Raw genomic sequence first — 23,230 nt, 5'->3', positions numbered from 1 at the left:
TATTATGCACATATATTTACAGCATTTTTAATAAACGAACAAAAAACTTCAAGCTAGTACAACAGATGAAATCCATGTCCACTAAGCTATTTTGGTAATTCCTTCATGAACCAGACTATTTTGATACTAAGAAAAAGACCGTCTTCGATACTTTATATTAAAGCAACCATCAGACAAAGCTATTACCCCAAAACATTGTTTCAGTGTGTTTAACTTGACTTGATAACTTATTTTGCATTGAAGCGCAATTGCAACCTTTCATGATTTAAACAATCTAAAAACTGTCTTTTGATCTGAAACATGCAGGAACAACGAATTCATTTCCCTTACATTTTAAACAACTGGAACACTATTTTGGCCACTATTTTCAAATGAAAACCACATAATCGAAATACTCAAAAAATCGTACTAAATCATTTTCACCAGCAAAACAGCCATTTAAACATTCACCTGAAGTTTTGGGGACACAAATTTTGCCAAGGTTATGATTAAGCCGCAGTACTGAACTGTTATTCTTGGGGAATAAACATTGCCGAAGGGGAGGTGGGTGGGGTCAAAAATCCCTCTAGCACTGACTGGTATGGCATAACTTTTCAAATGTGGCCAAACCTAAGATTTTAAAAATCTGCAATTACCGACCTAGGGGTATGCGAAGTGCCTCTAACCTTGGTATCACACCTTAAAAAACATGCTAAAATTCCTCACTGACTTTCTCATGGCTGTTTTAATAGTAAAAAAAATCTGGCAGTGTTTTTGATCATGTGACCAGATTTAATCAAGTTCTCTTTGAATTCCTTCAAGCGCCGCAATTTGGGGGGGGAAAGCAAGAACAGAAGGCCCTGGGAATCAGATTGTTGTATGTTCTACCTTTATGAGAGAAGTTAATATTTGTTATGGTCAGGCAAAAATTTAGTCCAACAATTTTTTGCTCAAAATAATTGAAAAATACAAAGCAATCGTTGAGAGGCTAAAATTATTGTTAGAGTCCTGGACACCAGTGAGTTGTCATGTTACATATTTTGAATGCAAGTATACTGCAAAGTTTAAATGACCTTCATCAAATACTCTCAGAGATATACTGAAATCTATGTTGAAACAAACTAGGAGCTGAGAATTATGACGCCATCAACCTCTTAGCATAAAATTAAAAATTGGAGACATAAAAATTTGAATAAGTATTAGCACTTCATTACAATCAACATGATACTGTAAAACAACCTTGAAAGAAGTAAAGATAAATATCCCTAAATTCAGATTACTATTTGAGTCAACCATAGAGATGCTTAAAATCGATAAATAATTGTTGAGTTGTCAATGATAAAAAAAAATTAAAAATCTATCACAGTTTTATTAATGGCAATTTCAAAGGTAAAAATAACTATATTTGAGGGAAAACAAGGAACATTACTACTAACATGACATTAATTTACATCTTTTATGACGCATTTCGCTACGCCTCAATGCGTTTACAATGTGCATCACAAATAAACTATAATTAAGACGTAATAATTATAAAATATATATAGATAACTAGACTAAAATGTTATAATAATGATACTCTAAAACAAATTAATTAATATATAGCTAATATAAAAGTATGGTTAAAACAAATATAGGGTTAAAATTAATATAGCATAATAAGATAGCATAATCTGTATTTCGTAAGGACGCAATAGATATCATATCATTCCTAATCAAAATAGCACAAGCCATATTTCTTTTAATTCACAGAATGCTAGCTACGTTCTAGACAATATCTGGAAGCCAAGATTTTGCAGTACCTTTTTCAGATTGCATGGTTATTGTAAAAGTTACAAAATAAATCCATTATTGCATTCAAACTTTTCTTTTGTAATGATTTAAAAAACGGCAAGATGAAATTTCTTCAAACTACGTAGACCTCAATTACAGCTTCAGGGTATGTAAGTAGTTTTCAAAGTTCAGCTTGCTTTTTTCTGAAAATGCGCTTTATATAAATTAGAAAGCGTCATCACTCCCTCATCATGTGACATTACCGATTTTCAATAAAGTTCGTTTTTTATAAAGTTCATTTTTTTACCAAGCAAGTGCAGAAAAATCTAGCAAAAAGAGGCTTTGGGACCAGAGCTAGAGCCAATCAAATGTTGCTAATTTAACGCAAAAAAAAAAAAAAAAACCCCGAGGCAAGCCACTTTAAAATGGTAAAATATTATGTCTTAGCTTGGACATATCCAGGGGCTATTTATTATATCAGCAACATGTTAAATATGACTCAATATTAAATATATAATAATGCAGACTGACTTAATCATTGATTAATTCTTACCTCATTGGGCCTGGCCCTGTGTTCTTTCTGGGAGACCTGGAGAAATTAAATTAATAATGATCATGTGACTGGGATGCTAACAATAAACATTTTTTGTCTGAGTGAAAGATTCATGATATTCATTCCATTGATTGATACTATTATAGGGGGCGCACTGATATTCTCTCATTTTTTCAAGGGCTTTTCAAGGAGTTTTACAATGTTTTCAAGGACATTAAAAACTTCCTTTTGTCCTAGTTTTATATCAGGAAATGGACAACTAAGAAACACTTAGGAAAATACTAAGATATTCTTCTGATGTCGGTTGAGCACATGTATTGAGCCTGCATTACTGCCGACCTGCATTTTCATGTAAAACTCATTCTCATTCTCCACTGATATCAGGAATCCAAATAGTTGTGACCAAGTGGATGTTGAACGGCAAAGATGATGAAACTCATTGCAGGTCTTTTCCAAGATAGGTCGCAGGAAAATAAGTGAAACTAAAACTAAAACTTGGACTAAACAAAAACACAACTAAACAGCACAAAATCTGGAGCAGAACTGATTTATTTTTCAAATTACGAATACTGTTGCGTGATCACTTACATCATCATTCCAAATATGGCTAGTACAAACGTAACGCAACAAACTCGAATAAATCTTCGAGAGAGGAAGAAACTGCAGAAAACGCTGACGAATGGTTGAGGATGCACAGGGAACGACTCTTCAAAGGTTATGAGAATGCAGCCAAGCAGCTCCAGAAATGTAGCGAAGAACGCACTAAACACCTTGCAAAAAAGATCTGTGATCCTAAAGTCAACGTTGGAGATCACGCTTACATGAGGAATAGAATTCCAGGAAGAAATAAGATCCAAGATGCGTGGAATCCTACTTTGTACGTGGTTGTTAAAGTACCGGAGGATGGGAGCCCTATTTATACTTTAAGATCAGTTGCTGATGGCACATCTCGTCGAGCTCATCGTAGCTCGTTCAGATTGTGTCGCCCTATGTTTGAGCAGCAGTCTACTCTCAGAGAACCATCAGGACCAGGAAAGAGACCAGCTGACTCGTCAGTAATGTCAGATGATGACGACGAAGAGGAGGAGGACGTGTTTTACTGTGTGCCTAGACAACCAACCAAACCAAAGACAACAAGCGAGGGTTATTTAGATGATCCAAGAGTAAGAGCGTCTGAACAAGATTGGTCAGCAGTGCAACCTCTTAGAAGGTCCAAGCGACTGGAGGAAAAGCAAAGAAGTAGACAGCCAACGATGAACTTGGTCGAAGTTTCGACTATTACTTATGTTTAATTTATGTTATTTATAGTTTAGAATTGTCGAGGACGACAATTTCTTAAAAGTGGGGGTGAGTGTGGCAAGTTGAATATTTTCAGTTGTTTTCATAACGTTTTTAGCGCGCGCACTCATCATTAGAAATTTAGAGCGCGCATGAAAATACAAAAAGTATGATGTGGTTTTTTTGTCGTTAATTTAAAACAAAAGTATGACGAAGTTTTCGTCGTTAGTTATTTACTTTGTCAGTTCAGTTGTGTTCAACGTTCATTCAAAGAGAGTCAAGAAAAGTTGTGTTAATTAAGTTAGTTAAAAGACTAGAAATAATCGAAACTGGTAAGTAAAACATTGTTATTATATATTACTTAAGCATAGAAGTCTGTTTCCTTTACGCAAAACTAGAGAATGTAAGAAAAACAATTGATCTCAGGTTGCCTTAAGCAACCATTTTCAAGATTGTTTAGTTGTTGTTTCAAATATAAAATTACTTCAATAGTAATGTCTTATAAGTTATATCGTAAGTTGCCAGATAGCCGAAGTCGCTATGTTTGTAAATAGGTAATTTAGGATGGCCAAACACCAGTCTAAGCTAATCCTAGTTGCAGTGTATTTAGTGTAAGATTACAGAAATACTTATAGTCATTTGAAAAACAACATCGTAGATGTGTAATTAATCAATTTTTCTATTACCTTTCGTAGTTCTCGCCGTTTCGTTGTGGTAATAAACTGAGTTATAGTAAAGACGAAACTCGTACGTGTTGTTTACTTGGTCACATAGTAATATAATCAATTGTTTTGCAAGGATGAGTAATGTGAATTCAAGGGTATTTTTATAATCAAAGGCCCTTAGGCGAACTCGTGGATACTTGTTGCACTTTTGGAAGATTGGTCTTCCTGTGCCCTCTTTAAGCTTGTTGACATTCTTAAACGGATTCCAAATATTTCACTCGATTTAATATTTTGAATGCTCAATTTATCTAGTAAGATGAGTAATCGTCCTTATTATTTTCCTTTTAGCTTCTAGTTCTTCGCTAGTTTGTTGAGTTTGGAATTGAAAATTGTCTGAACTTCAATTAATACGAAAGACGACTTCGACTACGACTTCGCGATAGAGTCAACTGAGTCAAGTATAGAGTACAATTGAAAGAAGATCTATTTGAAAATGCTTTCTCTGTTTTCAGTTTCAAAGCGGGCTGTGTGTTTTATTCCAGGAATCATTCGACCTACGAGCTCAAAACTGAATATACAAGATAATCGACCGTTTATGATACAATCGGGACGATCAACATAAAGCGTTGCGTTATGCGTGTTGATTTACATTACTGTTTATCTTGACCTTCTGGGGTCACGGCTCCTACTTCAAATGAAACTATTTATTTACACTGTGAACTAAGCAAATATTTTATAGAAATACATTCGCGTATCCACGAGTTAAAAATCAAGGACTTTTCAACGAAATGTCAAATTCAAGGAGTTTTGAAGGACCTGTGTGCACCCAAAGCAATTAAATACTCTCTGGTTGATACCACACTGAAAAAAGTAATCTGCTAATGAGATTGATCATTATATTCATTCAGCAGATTGTCTGGAAGTAGCTCTTCTAAAGTTTGATGGAAAACTGCTATTAAAAGAAGTGGCGCAACGGATTCTGGAACTGATATTGGGGTCAAGATTAAGGCTCTCAGCTCTGTCCCAAAATTCAGCCCTTGAAACCTATTCACCATAAGTTCTTGCCTTGATTTGGCTGGCCCGTTAAAGCCCATATACTGTAGTAAGAAATATTTAGCAATTATTCGCCAAAGGCGAAGTGAACATCGGGGAATATTTACCGAGACGCGAGTCTTCAAGTGGCGAGGTAAATATTCTCCATATTCACTGAGCCTGAGATGAATAGTATTGTTTTAGCATATACTAACTTGTGTACAGAGTAACTTATTTTTGTATACAATAATTCAATAAAAACAAACAAACAGAAACTTTTAGTTTGCGTGACAAATTCACGCAAAGCTTTTAGCAAAACTTTTAGCAAAACTTTTAGGCCATACTTCGTTGCCTTGATAGGTATTGATAGGAATGGCATCATTTACTTTCATTTTTTCAATTTCCTCATCGGAAAGCGTAGCAAAACAATTGCCGGCAGATGCCATTTTGTTGCCAACTCAATATTCCGAGATTCAGAGGTGAATATCGTACAATATTCACCTCCAATTAACCAATGAGGGCACACGTTCTTAGGAAGTACACAAGTTGGTATATGCTAATCAATATTATACAAGACGATCTATATACCTTACTTTCCAGGGCAGTGCATGATCTAACTTCAAATTTTCTAATATTGATGGAGCTACATAGGTAAATCCCTAGAAACAGAAGTGGAAACATTAAAATTAATATTATCTACTTATCTACATTATCTGGTTATCATAAGTTGCAAACATTGCTGAATAAATGTTTTAAACTACATTTACTTTCCTAAGAAAATAAAAAAGAAACTGGGTAAGGAAAAAAAAGAAATTGAAAACAAAGCAATTCAAAGGTAAGAAAATCAAAGGAAAGAAATGGAAAAGGAGAGGAGAGATGACAGCCTAATTAAAATTCCAGGATTAAAACATGAAGACTAAGGGTGCTTACCATTAAGTCGAACCGACCAGTCCAAGTGGCCAGTTCTAAAATAGTGCAGGTCAGTTCTTATTAGTTTTGAGACCTTGGTTAACCAGTTCTAAAGAACTGCAAATGCCAGTTGAGAACTGTCCACTCAGACTGATAGGTTTGACCTAATGGAAAGCGCCCTGAAATTCTAGTATTTTTTTACCTGGAAAATATTACTCGCACTCTCACTAAGCATAGAGTCATCAGGAGAGTCAACAGGAGTCTGTCTGGTAAACTTGCTATCAAATTGACTAACATCATCATCCCCAGTCTAAAGACCAAATACACTGCAGTTATTACACAGAAAATTATGTGACACCACAGGGTATTATTAATAACAAGGGTGTTATTTTCTTTACTTTTAATATTCTTAATTTGAAAAAAAAAATCATAATGAGCAGTAGGACATGTTTCTAGTAGCTCTGCCAATTCCGTCTAAAGGCCCTAACAAAGAATGCCATTCCAGCCAATCTTTCATGAATGACAAGAAAAAGTCAGCAACTACAAGAGCAAGGAGAGGATTTGTCATCTACCTTGCATATAGAAAGTAAAACACCTTTTCCCAAAGCTGCAGAAAATGAAAGAAAACAAGGACCAACCCACAATCAAAAAACTATTAACACAAACTTTTGATGGAGGTTCAAAGAAATATAACTCTAGTAAAAGACAATGCTGTAAGGCACCTACAGCCAGAATTATCTGTAGGTTCAGATAGTGAGTTCAAAGCATAATAATCACGGATAATCACTTTGCCTTCTGCAAATAAATATTGCTAATAAATATTTGCATTCCAAATCTTTTTGGTACTATTTGAAAAATGGCCACATTGCTCATAAGATGAAAAAGAGAGTTTCACAACTACAGGAAGCATGAAGAGGAAGAGGTTAGGGCAATATAGTCTGGTATATCAGCTCTTCATTTTTTAGAATGTTTCATAGTCCTTGAACTATGAAACACCAAAGAGTGATGGCATACAATAAGTCTGAAAAAGATTAAAAGATCACAATATGTACTTAATCTGCAGCAAGAGACAAAATGACAGGGCTAAAAATAATGGCTTGTCATCAGATAATGTCTGGTAAGAATTGGAACTTGTTGAGTAAAAATGTTTTGCATTGCCAATCATTTTGACCAGTAACTTTGAGCCAGAAATGAGGTATGACCAAGCTAAAACTAATTTGGCCAGTGATCATGGCCACAGAATGACTGGCCATTATTTTAAGCCCTGCAATGACCTACGATTGATGGTTTGAAGGGTGGTTCTACTCTCTTGGAAGTAAGATCATCCCATTTGATGTTTCTGAAGAATGGATGACTCTGAAGAAAGAAAAGGATATACTCACTTCACAGATCATATGGAATAGATCCCGGGGGGAGGGGGGTACTCTTGCCCGTTTAGGGTAGGGATGTGCCGCTGAGCCCTCTGATGCCTGACCCTGTTCCAGAGTAAAATCGCTGAAATTCATACCCTGTTCCAGAGCAAGATCGCTGAAAATCATACCCAGTTCCGGTATTGCGAAAATGGATACCCTGTTCCAGAAAGGAGAGCGCGCGATTTCATATACCCTATCCCAGAGCGAGCGCAATTTTATATATCCTGTTCCAGAGTAGAATCGCTGATAACCATACCCTGTTTGGTGGCACATACCTGTGAGCACCCCACCCCCCCCCCCCCCCCGGGAATAAATTTATTCAAAGAATCCCATGATGCATTACCTTAATAGCTTTGGCGTCATCTTGACCTCCTCCAAGACGTGACTGAGGATGTCTCTTCAACAACTAAAAAAAATTGATAATACATTCTTGATAATTATTATTCTTTTTCTTATGTTCTTATTCTTAATTATTTTAATAATTTTTGTAAGTGTTAGTTTTTTGTCTTGAGAACTGATGACAGCTTTTATAGGAGTAAAATAGTTTCATTTGAGTTCTTGTTTGAGTACGTTTCTATTAAAAAAACTTCAAATTACACGGCAAAGTCACAGATCAAATTGTAATTTAGTGTTCAGTATTAAGTTTTACAGAGGGATGAAAACTGGAGAACCTGGAGAACCTGGAATAAAACTTTGAGTTAAGGGTGGAACATAACAAACTCTGCTAACTCATCACGTTAGCGAGTCAAGGAATCAAACCCAAGACCCCAGAGGTGAAAGGCGAGTGTTTACTCAAAGAATCCCTGGACACCTCATTAATTGAGAGTGTGCTACCATTATGACTAGTGACTAACCTTTCTGAGAAAGTCTTTAGATTCTGGTGTAAGGTATGGAGGAAGAACCAGCCTTCCTTTTAAAATCTACAATGGAATAATATAAAGCAATTAAAAATTTGAAGTCATTTTAGGTAACAACTGAGGGTTCCATATTGGACACCAATATGAAACCCTCAGATGAGTGCGTTGAGGGAGGGGGGGAAGGAAGGAAATCATATTGCTTGCATGGCAAACTTGTGTAAATCCCTCTATTGGGTTCCCTATGCTCCTCTTACGTCTCGTTGTCAAGACTGTTGCATTATGCACATTAAATTACTCCTTAAGAGTAAATGGTTTGAACCCAGGTGTTGAAGTTTGGTGTGAAATGTGATCATCCGGGTGAGTGTAGTCTTCAGAAAGATTGTTGTTGGTGGTGACTTATATTTCGACAACCTGATCGGAAGTCATCTTCAGAGTTCAGTGAGAAAATGAGACATCACTCCTTATATCTTGACCTTCTCATCATCATGTCTCATCAGAAACTATTTACTTACACTGTGAAATAAGCGGATATTCTATATTGATTTGTTTAGAAAAGTTAGTTAACTTGTTTTCATTCCAGTCTGTATAGAAAGACTGACACATTTTTTGGTGTTGTCCGCTGACTTTTCAATGTGAATCCTAGGAATTATCTTGAATGGCATAAAAGAATTATTCTTAGTTTGTTCATATCAAATTTAAACCTACCTTTTTATGCTTCTCGTGTTTTAATATTTATTATAGTATTCTTCTCTAGTTTAGGAGTCTATTTTTTAATCTGATCCAACCTGTATCGATCTTTCCTTGATTCTTTTGAATAAAAAATCTGAAGGTAAAGCTATGTGCGAGTGTGACCATACTCAGTGCTAGACATCATCCCACACCGAACAGCGAAATTCCATTTCCTGATATAGCTGATTTAACCCTTTATTGGATGAGAAGTTTGTTCATGTTCGTACGAAGTCCGAAAGTAAATTTTGTGTAACGTTTGTAAGCAGATGACGAAAGATGATTGATAAATGTTTAATTATCGATCTGCGAACATATTAGTGAGTGAGTGAGCGAGTGACATATTTGCATTATTCCGACCCCTCACAATAACTTGTTTCTATGCTTCGCGTATTATCCACCAGTTTAAAAGGAAAGAAAAATGAAAGGAAGGAAGAAACAAAGGAAGAAAGGAAGCAAGCAAACGAGGGAAGGAAGGAAAAAACCCGACGAAGGAAGGAAGAGGGGAGGGAAATCAAATAAAGGTTAGAACAAATGAATGGAATCAAATTAGGAATGAATTAACGAAAGTGACAGGAGGAAAAGTGAAAACACTTTACACAAATGATATCATTAGTTAAATAAATATTTCCAAATTACATATCATTTAAAGGAAAAATAACTAGCTAAAAACTAGTGTGAGCTGTGTCATTGTTTCTAATGAAATAGTAATGATAAAAGGGTAAATTTTACACTGTGAAAAGATGAAAAACATTGAAGTAATAGACGATGGACTACACTGTAGCGTCCGAAACGCCTGTTTTTTGATCTTTTCACAGTGTAAAATTTACCTTTTTATCATTACTGTATCATTTAAATGGTAAACTATTAATAACAAAGTTTATATTTCATTCATGTTCTCATATCATACTTGCCTTGTCTATTGTTTTCTTTCTACTCTCGGCACAAAATGGTGGCTAAAAATTAGATCAAAATAACACTAAGAAACTGAAATTATCTTTGAACTTTAACAAGGGTGACACATTATAGCTTTGTAGTTTACTAGGCTGTACCTTGCTTGGTAGAGGTTTCCTTATTTCCCCCTGTAAACAAGAGGGAAAGGAAACCTCTGCACAAATCTGATAATGGCACATAATCTGAAATAGGGCAAACATTCTACCTAAGGTGAAGAGGTACTGACTGACAGTACATTTATTTCTGTGATTTGAATTTAAGCTTTGTATATATTTGAGGACAAACTCTAGAATTTTTACTTCCTAACAGGGACCCCTCGCATGTGATGTCAAAGCAGCTCAATTTGAAAGACAAAACAAAAGAATTTCAATCTCCTGAGAATTGGAAGCCTATTGTTGTCCTCCAAATTGAGCTGCATTCCAACTAGCTGCAAGGGGTTTATTGAGATGCTTTCTCAGATGACGAAAGGTTTTTTGCTAATTAGATTAAAATTCAAAACTATTCCCAGTCCCTTGCTCGTTTCCACACTGGAGATGAACAAGCACTTTACTAAATATCGCAGGCTCAACATAAAAACGAGGCATTTTTGGGCAGTGTTTATAAGAAACCTTTGGAAACCATAGAGTTATAGGTGATTTTGTAATCCCTAGAAGAAAATATTTTGTATGCAGTGAGCTATATATTTTTTCAAAAAGTTCTAATTCTGCTCACAGACTAAAAGATACTTCAAAGTATTCCTTTATTAAAATAATTTCAAAGTTTTTGTGTGTGTTTTCCTTAGCGAGCGTAAAATTTTGCCCGTAAATGCCTCATTTTCGAATCTGAGCACACAACCTATGATATTCAAGATTTGTAAGACTTACGCTGCCTGTCAGCATGTCATACATTAATGCTCCAAGGCTCCACCAATCTACTGCCTTGCCGTGACCACTGCGTGTCAGGATTTCTGGTGCCATGTATTCAATCGTGCCACAAAAGGTGTGTGTCAAGTTGTTCTCAAAAACAGACTCTTTGCATAGTCCAAAGTCTGTGAGCTTTACATGCCCTAATAAAATAATGAAACAGATTTAATTATCTTGTTATGACATTGCATCTAATACAGTATGCAGAAAAATGAAAACAGCGTGGAAAAATGGGAAAATTTTGGAAAGTGGAATGATGTGATCTGGATCTTGAGTATGATTCGGGATTTATAGGTATGAGTGATGTTTTGAATGTTTTCAAAATTGGACGGGCCTTTAGTTTTTATTTATAAACTAATAGCTTAAATACACATGGTACTGATATATCAGTTTTTCGAAAAGGAGAAATATAGGTGTTTCATGAATAATTATATGATAAAATGTTATATTTATAATTCATAATTCCAGTGATTTAAATTTACGTAAAGCGTACAATCAGGATCAAAACGACCTGGATCGAAATGACTGTGGATCGAAGAGACCAGATACCACTTATTTTGGGTATTTTTTCAAAAATTGTACAGGAAATGACATATTGTGCAGAAAATAGTGTCAAAAATGACAGTGATTCAATGCAATTATTGGTCAAAAGCGGAAATCTCACCCTCATACCATTTTGTTACATAATCATACACTTTAATAACTTTAGATTTGAATATAGAGCTTCATGTGCTGTGATTGGTTGAGCGACCAGGGATTATCAAGTTGTGATTATGAGGTTTGCCCAAGTTGGGAAGAGCGAAAGTAATATTTAGCTCTTTTCTCTATCTTGAATTTTGTTCTGATATTCAAGTCTACAATAATACTTAGCTAAAACTATGTCTCTGTAAATATTCACTGATATTCACTTGGACTTGGGCAAATAATAATGACATAATAGCATCATTATTTTCTCTAACAGAATCCTTTACACACTTTGTTTTGTCCCCTTAATTAATAGCAATAATAGTCTTGCTATATTTTTTTATGAAACAAGAGTTGGATAAGAATGAATTTGCAAAGAATTCTGGTAGTAACTTACCAGTAGCATCCAATAAAATATTTTCTGGCTTTAAATCCCTGTTATAAAGAAAGCCAATATTAACGACAGACATTTAAATAATAGATTACAGTTCATCAGCGAAGCATGTAATGCATATTTTTAGAATGGAGTTTAAAAACCAGGATCTTGGGGGATGGGGGGAGGTAAATTATATTTTCATATGTTCCAGAAGTACACTCTTCTGTAATCATTTGTTATACTAGTGATGCATACCTGTATATAATACCCATCTTGTGTAGATGTTCCAAAGCCATTGAGATTTCAGATAAGTAGAAACTAAGAATAAAAGGAAAGGAAACTTCATTAGTCAATCATTCTAATATTTCTCATATCCCAGAATCACCCTATTGTCCTAAATCTCTTTGAAATAAATAATAATTAGCATATTTACAGGGCTTAACATAAGACCCATCATCAGACAATGTCTGGCCAGAATATGGGTATGACTGATCTAACTGATTTGGCTAATCATCATGACCTGTGACTGACTGGCTGTTATCTTAAGCCCTGACATGGTCAAAGGTACACACCATGCAGTATCTTCCATAAAAATTCCCTCTCTTTCTAGCTGCATAAACAGTTCTCCACCTTCAGAAAAAAGAAAAGAAAAATATGTTTGAGAAAGAACCATGGTCAGGGACAGATCGAGGAATGGGATCAGGGGGGGGGGGGGGGGCTGGAAAATTCTGACTTTGAGGAACCTCTATGAATCAGAGAAAGGGGGCCTGGAAAACTTCAGCATTAAAAGAACCACTATGACTAGCCAAAATAAAAGGGGTATGGGGTTGTGGCCATAAATCTGCCCATGATGGTAGTTTGATACATTTAAGGATGGTGCCTAACTAATTGAAAATCAATTATCTTTTAATGACTATGTGAATTGTTTTAACCTATCAAAGGGTTGTTATATTCTGGTTAGAAAAGTAGGGGTCACCCTGCATTTAAGAGAAAAAATAAAGCTTAAAAATCGTTAAAAAGTGATGACGTCATGATTTTACCAACATGAAAAAAAACTACCATGACTCTAATAGTTGGCTATACAATATATAAATTTTTAGCTTCGTGCTCCTACCCTACTTTAAAAACCAATTATTTTTTATGATTTTCATTTCACAAGACTAGTTTGGCATTTACTTTATCATTTAAACAAAGAAAAAATAGGGGTATCAAGGGGTTTTTAAGAAATACGAATTTTTAAAGAATACCATTCGGGATAAATCTTATGCCGAATATGTGACAAGCGTTACACAGCATACAAAATGGCGTGACAAACTCTGTTTTCGGCACGTTTGCAAATACTAAGGCATGCTGCTTCCCTGCCATGCCAGCGAAAAACACAGAGAAAAACTCAACGTTTTCAAGCTTTATAGTTCCAGGAAGAATATTGGGTTTGATGTAGAGTTATTATTGACTTTTTACTTTACAGCAGAAAGGAATTTCTGAAACATTTGGTACGTTATAAGATGATTTTTTAGTTTGAAAACTCTGAAGTAGAAGACTTTCATGATGAAAGTATTTAGCAACCAAAAAAAGATTTTCAAAACTATAATTACACACCTATATATTATTGGAAAAGTTTCAATTTGATGTAATATTTCAAACACGCGAGAGAGTTCTTCCTCCAATTTCCAAACACCGAAAAGTGAGTTGAAAAAATGAGGCGCAGCCGGGTTTTTTTAACTGACTTTGAGGTGTTTTGGAAATCAGAGGAAGAACTCTCTCAAGTGTTTGAAATTACTGCTCAAACTAATGAATATTTCTTGGAGAAAATCAAAGAAAAAGTTTACGAAATTTAATGCAAATTAAGAACACATTTCCAAACCACCGTCACAGTAGTGATTTGCTTTGTTTTCTCCTCATTAAATATTCATGAGTATGAGAAATGTATTTCTTGTTTGTTTTTAATATAGGGTTAAATCTAGAGAAATGGTAAACTAAGCTAAGCTCCATCATTGAAAGGATTTGGTTTTTTAGGACTATGAGTCTGCCATTTTTTCAAAACATGTACCAAAAAAACTTATGATTCTTTGTCAATAATACTTAAACCTTAGCAAATTATCTCTTTAACAAGCCTAGGTTACTTAAAATAGTTTTGTTCTTAAACTTTTATTGAAAATAAACACTTTCTTTTGTGCAATTCGAGTAATATATTTTGAAATTCCTTGAATGTACAGTAGATGTGCAGTACGTGGGCGCGTGGACAATAGTAGGCACCGTCCTTAAAGGGAAATTCTGAACTTCAATCATTATTTTAGGGTTTTATATACACTCACCACTTAAATATTCTAATATGAGATATAATTTACCACCAGTCTGGAATGCATAGATCAGGTCCACTATAAATGGATGCTGTAAAGCAAAAATTAATAAGATAAATATTATTGATAACTACAATATTGTGAATAATAAGCATGTCCCTCTCATACATTTTGCCCATCTTATGTTTGTGATTTGTAGAGAGATGTGTGTTCCTTGATTTTGAAAAACATGGTTAGATTACAGTGTAAGTACATGTTTACACTTGATGCCTGTGCTGATAGCAGAGGTAGATCCAAGATTTTTAAAAGAGGATTGACTATTACAGGGTACCTTGTACTCTTCAGCACCCCACTTCAACCCCAATATGGTTCCACCACTATATGTGGTGATTTACTGTTTATTGTTTTTTAGTAATCAAGGACTTTTCTTAGAGTCTCATTTATGAAGGGATCTTCAAGTACTGAACATGAATAGCAAAGTCCAGATGTTTTCAAGTAGTTTAAGGAGCGGTGGATCCTTAGACAAGATTGCATGTCAGAAACCTATTCCCAAGGCCAAAAGCAGTTCTCCAGATTATATTTTGCTCATAATTTTCATTTTTTTTAAAGAGACAATTAATACCTTTACTTCCTCCAGTATATTTCGCTCAGCTTTTGTATGAGCTGTGTCTTTCTGACTTCTAATAATTGCAGCCTAGTAGTTAAAGAAACACAATGATGTTAACAATAAGTATTTCTTATGATCATTAGATCTCTTCACTGCAGTAGCAATGTATATTTAAGACCATGTGTCACGCCTTTTCTTTCTTACAGTATATATATCTGAATCACTTACATACAAGAATCAAAGTTCTGTTATACTGTACCAGTCTGACAAATGTTTTGGGGTCTAGATTGGAGAGCTATCACTGGATATATTTGGTCAGAAGTAAACATGCTTGATTTTCATTCAATTCAGAAAATGTCTAGGCACTTTTTCATGCAGATTTTTGGTATTCTTAAGCAAGTTAAGAAATGTTTTTGTCGGAAAGATTCAAATGACGAATACCTTGGACGTGATCTGATTTTTGAAGAAGTTTTGTCTTAAAAAAGATTGAGTTTAATGACTCATTTACACTGTGTTATGCAGATTTCATGAGAATGGTGTGGAATTTATTGTCCATTTTAGATTTTGGCAATGTAGATGATTGGTTCAGCACTTTCAATATGCCTATCAACGTCACAGAAAGTCAGGAACTTGAAACAATGGTATTTTCATGAAGAAATAGAAAATGCACGTGCGTGCTGTGTGCTGTCATAAAGCATGCAGGGGTTGGCAGAACACGAGAGAAGTGTTAAGAGAAGCACGACGCGTAGCGGAGTGTTTCTGGACACTTCTCGAGTGCACACAGCACAGCAAGCAAGTTTATTTCTTTTATAAAATACAAATTACAATAATAGAAAGGAATGGACCAACGGAAAGTGCATGCGCATGCAATGTGCTCTCATAAAGCACACGCTCCAAACCAATCAGAACGCGACATTCATAACAGTTATTTTATAATATAGTATAGTATAATTATAATAACATAAATATATAAAATAAATAGCATATAGTAATATAGATGTATAAAATTCTAAGTAAAAGCTAATTTAAAAAGGTATGTCTTTGATTTGAATTTCCCAATACACAGTTCATTTCTGATTTCAACAGGAAGAGCGTTCCACAGTTTAGGGGCAGCAGATTGAAAAGCCCTGTCACCTAAAGTTTTTTTTTACATTTCCCACTAGCTGGATTCACATGAAGCAGCTAGAGTGCCCTTATGATTCTGGAGGTCATACCTAGAAACATTACTTACTGAAACCAAATTAGACAAATATTGTGGTGCTAGCCCACGTAAACAAAATGTTAACAGTAATATCTTATCAAAGGCCCTTAGGCGAACTCGTGGATACTTGTTGCACTTTTGGAAGATTGGTCTTCCTGTGCCCTCTTTAAGCTTTTTGACATTCTTAAACGGATTCCAAATATTTCGCTCGATTTAATATTTTGAATGCTCAATTTACCTAGTAAGATGAGTAATCGTCCTTATTATTTTCCTTTTAGCTTCTAGTTCTTCGCTAGTTTGTTGAGTTTGGAATTGAAAATTGTCTGAACTTCAATTAATACGAAAGACGACTTCGACTACGACTTCGCAATAGAGTCAACTGAGTCAAGTATAGAGTACAATTGGAAGAAGATCTATTTGAAAACGCTTTCTCTGTTTTCAGTTTCAAAGCGGGCTGTGTGTTTTATTTCAGGAATCATTCGACCTACGAGCTCAAAACTGAATATACAAGATAATCGACCGTTTATGATACAATCGGGACGATCAACATAAAGCATTGCGTTATGCGTGTTAATTTACATTACTGTTTATCTTGACCTTCAGGGGTCACGGCTCCTACTTCAAATGAAACTATTTATTTACACTGTGAACTAAGCAAATATTTTATAGAAATACATTTAGAAATGATATTTATTTCGTCTTCATCCAAGTCGGTAAATTAATGATTATTTATTGGAGCGAATTCTCGTTAGACCTTTGCACATTTCAACATACAATCTGAGCATTGCTTCGGCTGTTTGTAATCTTGTAATGCGTGGCGATCAATCTACTTTTTATTCAGAACGGCTTATTTAAATGACAAAACTGGCCGAACTTCCTTCAAAACTCCATTGGAATTGTTCTTTTTTTCATCTTTTACTATTTTTCTACTATCTACGAACATCTACATTGATTATTTTCTTAAGAAGTCACTTAGTAAATACAGCTGTTGATCAGTAATATTAAAACTTCGCTCGATCGAGTTTGTGAGATTTTATTCCTGAATACCGCCGTGACTTTGAGCTGTCTGTATGGAGAATAAAGTCCTCCAGAGCGTGAAATCAGCCTCTCTTGAGTTCTTATTAAAATAGCTTTTTTCGATGACCGGCTCGATCTACGAGTCTTCTGAAAAATCACGTTGTACCTAATAAGCGTGTTTGTTTACTTTTTAAAATACATAAGAAAAAAAGGTCTAAGTCATTGAAATTTTATTTCAGGTGTTAATCGTATAATTTTATTTCAACTTGCATCTTTCCTTGATTCTTTTAATATGAATAATTCGAAGATAAAACTATGTGCGAGTGTGCGCATGCACAGTGGGCCCCCACGGCACCCTACAAGTGCTAGAAACTGATCCCACATGGAACATCAGCATTTCGTTTCCTCATATAAAATAACAAAGTAATCTATATGGTATAAGAGCTTTGTGCTTGCTAGTGTCGTGTAACATTCGTAATCAAATGACGTAAGACGATCGCTAAACGTTTAATTATCGATCTGCTAACATCTTAGTGAGCGAGTGAGCGAGTGACACATTTGCATATTCAGACCCCTCACAATAACTTGTTTCTACGCTTCGCGTATCCACGAGTTAAAAATGAATACGATATCTAATAGGTAGCCAGTATAAATGGAATAGAACTGGTGCGATGTGGCAAAAAGGAGGAAGCCGTGCAATAATCCTGGCAGCACAACTTTGCACTCTTTGTAACTTATTTACATAAATATCAGGAAGGCCATACAATATACTATTACAATAATCTAATTTACTCGCTATAAAAGCATCCACCAAAGTCTCAGTAGAACCATGTGATAGGTTTTTCCTAATTCTTCTAATATTGTATAGATGGTAAAATGATGAACTACAAGTTTTCTTAATTTGTTCATGCATATTCAAATGGGAGTCAAATCTTGGTTAATCTTGGACTCTCCAACTTATAGTTTGGTGACGTTAACTTTCTCCAACTGTCGTTGGGTACCGATCATTAAGAATTCTATTTTAGGATTCAGCTTCAGTTTGCCAAATAGCTATACATATTCTTTATTATCTTAAATACATGTTTCCATAGCAGCCACAGCCAACCTCTCATCAGTATCTTCACCAGGCTTGAAGGCCAGGTACAGTTCTGTAATTCATCCGCATATGTGTGGGCTTGAGACAGATGACTTTCAATAATTCTGAATAGCTTGCTTGAATACAATGTAAACAGCAGAGGACCTAGGCAGCTGCCTTGTGGAACACCGTCAGTGGTGACACGTTGACGTCTCTGTGACAGATATGACTCAAACCAGCTTAAGCAAATCCCTGATATGCCAAAATCATTTGAGAGGCGGTTAAGTATGCAGAACGTTGTGGCCTACTGTACAGTATCAAAGACAGCACAGAAGTAAAGTAGGACCAACAAGGTTACGCCTTGCTTATCCATGTCATTAGTAGATGGTTCTTAACCTTACAGTAAGTAAGGCAGTTTCCGTACTGTGTCCTGGTCGATAGGCTGATTGAAGATCGGGGATCAAGAAAGAATGCATAAGTGGCTTTACTTGGACTCCAGTAACCATCATGGTATGTCTGGACTACTGTGGTGAACTGTACAGTGAATTGAGCAAGAAAAACTGAACTAATTGACTTCTCAACTGCAGGACTTCTTGACTTTGCTGCAGTGAGCTGGCCGGTGGAAGGGCAAGTATTGTAGTATTTCTATTGTAGTATTTATTGTATTTCCCTGGAAAGGTCCAATGCTTGTCCATCCAAGAGAAGTCCATCTGGCAATTGGCTCTCCAGGTTTTCCTCAAACTTCTTTTAGAGCACAATGCAAGTCTGATAGGTTCAGGTCAATCAGCATATCGATAATAGGACGCTTACCCAGTAATGGGAAATGGATTCCGTTTAGATGAGACCATTTGTCTTTTTGATGTGGCCAGTCTATTGCCAACATGTTTCCGGTGACATGTTTTGTAGTATATGCCGTTGCATTCTTTCTTATTTGACCGTCACAACTTTCCAGGGTGAATTGAACTATTTTACTCTTGAGATTTGCAGTGGAATCATTCAGCATCATTACGGACAGTGATGATGGTTCACCTTTCAGTCCCAAGCTGTTTGCAACATCTTCATTCAGGTACGTCCTGGTGCTTCCATTATCCAATAGAGCATTGATACGTACAGACTTTGTCCCATTTCTTAGAACAACAGGGATGGTCCTTAAAGGAAGGTACTCTGTACTGCTAGTAATCGAAGTGACTTATGTGTCTGATCCTGGCTCCCCTTCCATGCGCTTATCAGGGCTTTTGGAAGTGCTTTCATCAGCTGTCGCAGGTCTTGGTGGTTCTGAAGCTGTACTCCCTGCTGAGACCTTTGGAGGTTCTTTGTTTTGTCCTTGTTGTGTGGAGCAACTGATGATGGTTTGAATGGCATCCATCTATTGAACATACTCTTGTCCTCTTGCATGTTGCACTTCTATGAGAACTTGACAAACAGCGGCAACAGGCACGGAATTCTTTTGTTTTATCCCACCTTTCCTCCACAGGTAGTGCATTGAATGTGCTACATGTACATTTTCACTGACCATGTTCCTCTGAACAGAGCTTGCACTTTGGAGCAGCATTTTTCTTTTCAACTGTTACTTGTGGAACGGCTAGCGTACTTCCTGTAGCTTGAGCTTTTGTCTTTTCTTGTCCTAATCCTTTGATGGTTTCTGCTGCCATCATCCAGCTTTACAAAATTGCAGAGATCTCTAACTGTACCTTCCAGCTTCCTTTCCCTCAGCCAATCCTGGTACTTCACTACAGTCGACTCTCTTTGAACGACCACTCTCGTAAGCGACCACCTCCCGTATGCGATCACCTTTTGAAATTCCCGTTTTGTTCCCCATATAAGCTTTATAAAAAAAACTCTCTCAGAAGCAACCACTCTTGTAAGCGACCGCGACCACCTTTGGGGTTAAAATTTTGGAAGTTTTCATTGTTTTTCTTCTCCCGTAAGCAACCACCCAAAAGCCAGTAATGGTGACAGATCCTTTAACAATAAAAAAATTAAGAACAGAGTCATAGGGTATTAAAAACCCAATGAAATATTGACAATTACAGTACTGTAAACTTATAGCACATTCAAGGTTTTGATTAAAACAGTTTAATCGTTGATACAGTAGTTTTAACACATGAGTTACAAATTATAAATGGTTTAGGCTTCTTGTGTTTGGGATTCTCATTTTTTGTGCTTCCTGCATTAACTCTCTAGTAAGGGACCATCTCTCATAAGCAACCACTTTCTCCTGGCCCCAGGGTGGTCTCTTACGGGAGAGTCGATTGTATTAACTGCTCATTTAACCTTCGAAGAAGAGTCACATAATGAGCCTGCACTTACTCACCTGTTTGTCCAGCTTCAGACAACTTTACAATAAGTTTATCCAGTAGTTCTGCAAAGCGCTCCAGGTCACTGGCGTTTCCCTCACACACTCTACGGAATTTGTCTAGTTCTTCCAATCTCATTGTAAGTTCTCATCTCTTTCCTCCATATTTGCCTTCTAGTATTGCTATGGCTACATCATATGCAGCTGCAGAATAACCTAGGTTTTGGATGGTACGTAGAGCTTCTCCTTCAAGGTGGCTATGCAATCTCAGTAACTTTTGTACTGGTGGTACTTTATCATGCCTTCCAACCGTTTGGTAGGATCCAGCATACCATGCTTCAAATGATTGTTTATCACCCTTGAACTTAGGTATTGATAATCTCTGTAATCCTCTGAATGGGTCTTGTTCATGTTTTCCTGCAGTACAGGATCTGTATGTTGGCAATAGAGGCTGATTTCCAGGCAAAGCCATCTTTGGCATTGAAAATCGTAATGGACTAAATCTTTTCTCCTGTTCAAAATGCAGTCGTTTGTCTGTAGTTGGTATTTTTTCTTTGTACTCATCTCCAGAAGGCTGTACTCTCTCTGATGCAACAGGTATGTCAGAAAAGGGAATTTTAGAAGCTCCCAATTTACTGTAGATGTCGCTTTGTTGTAGTTTCACATCAGCCAGAAAAGTTTCCAACTCGTACATCACCTTATCTATCTCTTGATTAAGTGCTTCCTTTTCAGGTGAGGTAAGCCGTGTGACTTCCTTTGTGACTGACTTTGTCTTTTTCAGTTCTTGAGCTTGAGGTCTGAATTGTGCATTCTTGAAAGACTCTAAATATTCACTCACCATTGTCGATGCTTCCTGAACGTCTGCTCTAGCATGGTTGTGTTCTGCATTTAATCTTGCTTGTTTGTCAATCTCTTTGAAGACATCCCATTCTCTATGTAGATCAGTACATGTGTTGTGGAACTCCATGAAAAGATCTGTCATCTTCTGGCACAAGGCCATCGCATCTTTTCCATCTAGGCTTCTATCAATTCCACTAACAAGCGTGTCTCTTGTTTCATAAATTGCACTACACAACTTGCTTTTGCAAGTCCTTAATCCACTCATCTTCTCACCTTTGAAAGATCTATTACCTTCTATAGTGAACTTGAACGACTTACCTTGAGAACCTCGCTCTGCTACCAATGTTCTGAAGGATTTTATTCATTGATTTAACTTCTTTACAATCTGATCTTCTGAACTGTCGATTACTTTAACTTTACTATACAACTGCACTAAAACGCACACAACACAGCACTGTGAACTGAAGTTCCATACTGTAAAAGCTATGTTCTAGAATGTTCTACTTGTTGCTATTCTTAGTAACTTACATCATACCTATGTTTAACGATTTTCTAGAACTTTCTGGAATATGAACTTATACATGACTTTAGGCATGAAAGTTATCTATGTCTAGAACTTTCTAGAATTTTCTCTTGGTAGTACATTATTCTATAATCTTCTAATGAACACAATTTTCACTGAATTTTCATCAAATTGATTTCACCAGTGTGCTCTATACGAGTGCTCCATACATTTTCTTCGTAAATACAGAGCCAATCAGAGTGCACAATATATCTTAGTTATGCTATAAAGAGGCTATTGCCGATAAACTTCATGGAAAATTCTTAAAAACAAGACACTGATAAAGTATTTTGTGATGTCTTGAAGTAATGATAATCCAGACCCTGGTTGGGACAGTTTCCTAGTGTCAGAGTCTCTAACACTGTCATTCGAAATTTTTACTTCTTCTTTAGATTCTTAAACGCCATTTGTAGGCAGAACGTTTGTGCCATACTCATCAAACTCATCAAATAACTCAATCTGGAACTCCATTTCCAGTTCTGGGTTCTGGATTTTGGCATATGTAATTAGCTTGTTATGCAAACATTCCTTGTTTGCAAACACAAAAGGGGACTGGTAGCGAATTCACAATATTACGAAAATCACAGAGGTTCCTACAGTTCCAAGTAGGAATTTTAGGTATTTCAAGGAGTTAAAGGTACTTCAAAGCAGCTTTATCATGTTTACTTTATGTTATTTACATTGAACTATGGTGTAAAATGTTTGAAATTGATAATTTTTTAATCAATTAGCAACAATATTATTGAATTTTAGGTTTTTGAGTCATGTTTATACCTACGAAGCGATCGAAAGACTTTGAAGATCAGCTGGTTCATCCGCTCTTTTCACGTAGATATTTCAAAATCAATTCTCCCACCATCCTTTGCAATAATATCCCAGACCAAGATGCCCCCCTTTCCTTCGGAATTCCTGGTCTAAGAAACCCCTCCCTCTCCTTCGGAATTCCAAAATGCCGACCGTGGTAGGGGTATGGATATTTTCTGGAACTACCCAATCATGGGAAATATTTCATAGTCAATGAGTAAAACTCATGACACAAACTGCAGCAGTTGAGGATGCTCAGAGGAGGTGAACTTGTAACTGGTAGAAGATCTCAAGTCCATCAAAAGTTATCAAGCGGTTGAACGTTTAAAATGTATATACCCATAATCCTCGTCCGTCTCAGCTTTGTAGCTTTTCTGGTGACTAACTTTATTGAAATAAGTGTATAAGGATATAAGGATACTCAAGAT

General features: G+C 36.0%; 1 protein-coding gene across 1 annotated transcript in view; it reads right to left on the bottom strand.

Annotated features, from left to right (window-relative positions):
* LOC116291028 (ribosomal protein S6 kinase beta-1) overlaps positions 1–23,230 on the bottom strand; it is a 31,270-nt gene that overhangs the window by 6,719 nt on the left and 1,321 nt on the right. The window contains exons 5-17 of the mRNA XM_031698151.2: positions 15,023–15,094; positions 14,416–14,491; positions 12,673–12,730; positions 12,356–12,418; positions 12,122–12,159; positions 11,002–11,183; positions 10,099–10,140; positions 8,456–8,521; positions 7,945–8,007; positions 7,468–7,545; positions 6,392–6,499; positions 5,869–5,939; positions 2,306–2,341 (exon numbers count right to left, since the gene is read on the bottom strand). Coding sequence (XP_031554011.1) covers positions 2,306–2,341; positions 5,869–5,939; positions 6,392–6,499; positions 7,468–7,545; positions 7,945–8,007; positions 8,456–8,521; positions 10,099–10,140; positions 11,002–11,183; positions 12,122–12,159; positions 12,356–12,418; positions 12,673–12,730; positions 14,416–14,491; positions 15,023–15,094 — 953 coding nt within the window. The remainder of the gene's footprint in view (positions 1–2,305; positions 2,342–5,868; positions 5,940–6,391; positions 6,500–7,467; positions 7,546–7,944; positions 8,008–8,455; positions 8,522–10,098; positions 10,141–11,001; positions 11,184–12,121; positions 12,160–12,355; positions 12,419–12,672; positions 12,731–14,415; positions 14,492–15,022; positions 15,095–23,230) is intronic.

This window comes from Actinia tenebrosa, unplaced genomic scaffold (assembly GCF_029948245.1).
Source record: "Actinia tenebrosa isolate PJP-AT-01 unplaced genomic scaffold, QUT_ActTen_1.0 PGA_scaffold13__45_contigs__length_12533684, whole genome shotgun sequence".
In the NCBI taxonomy this organism is placed as follows: Eukaryota; Metazoa; Cnidaria; class Anthozoa; order Actiniaria; family Actiniidae; genus Actinia; species Actinia tenebrosa.
Note: the sequence above shows the minus strand (reverse complement) of the source record. Positions and strands in the feature narration are given on the sequence as shown.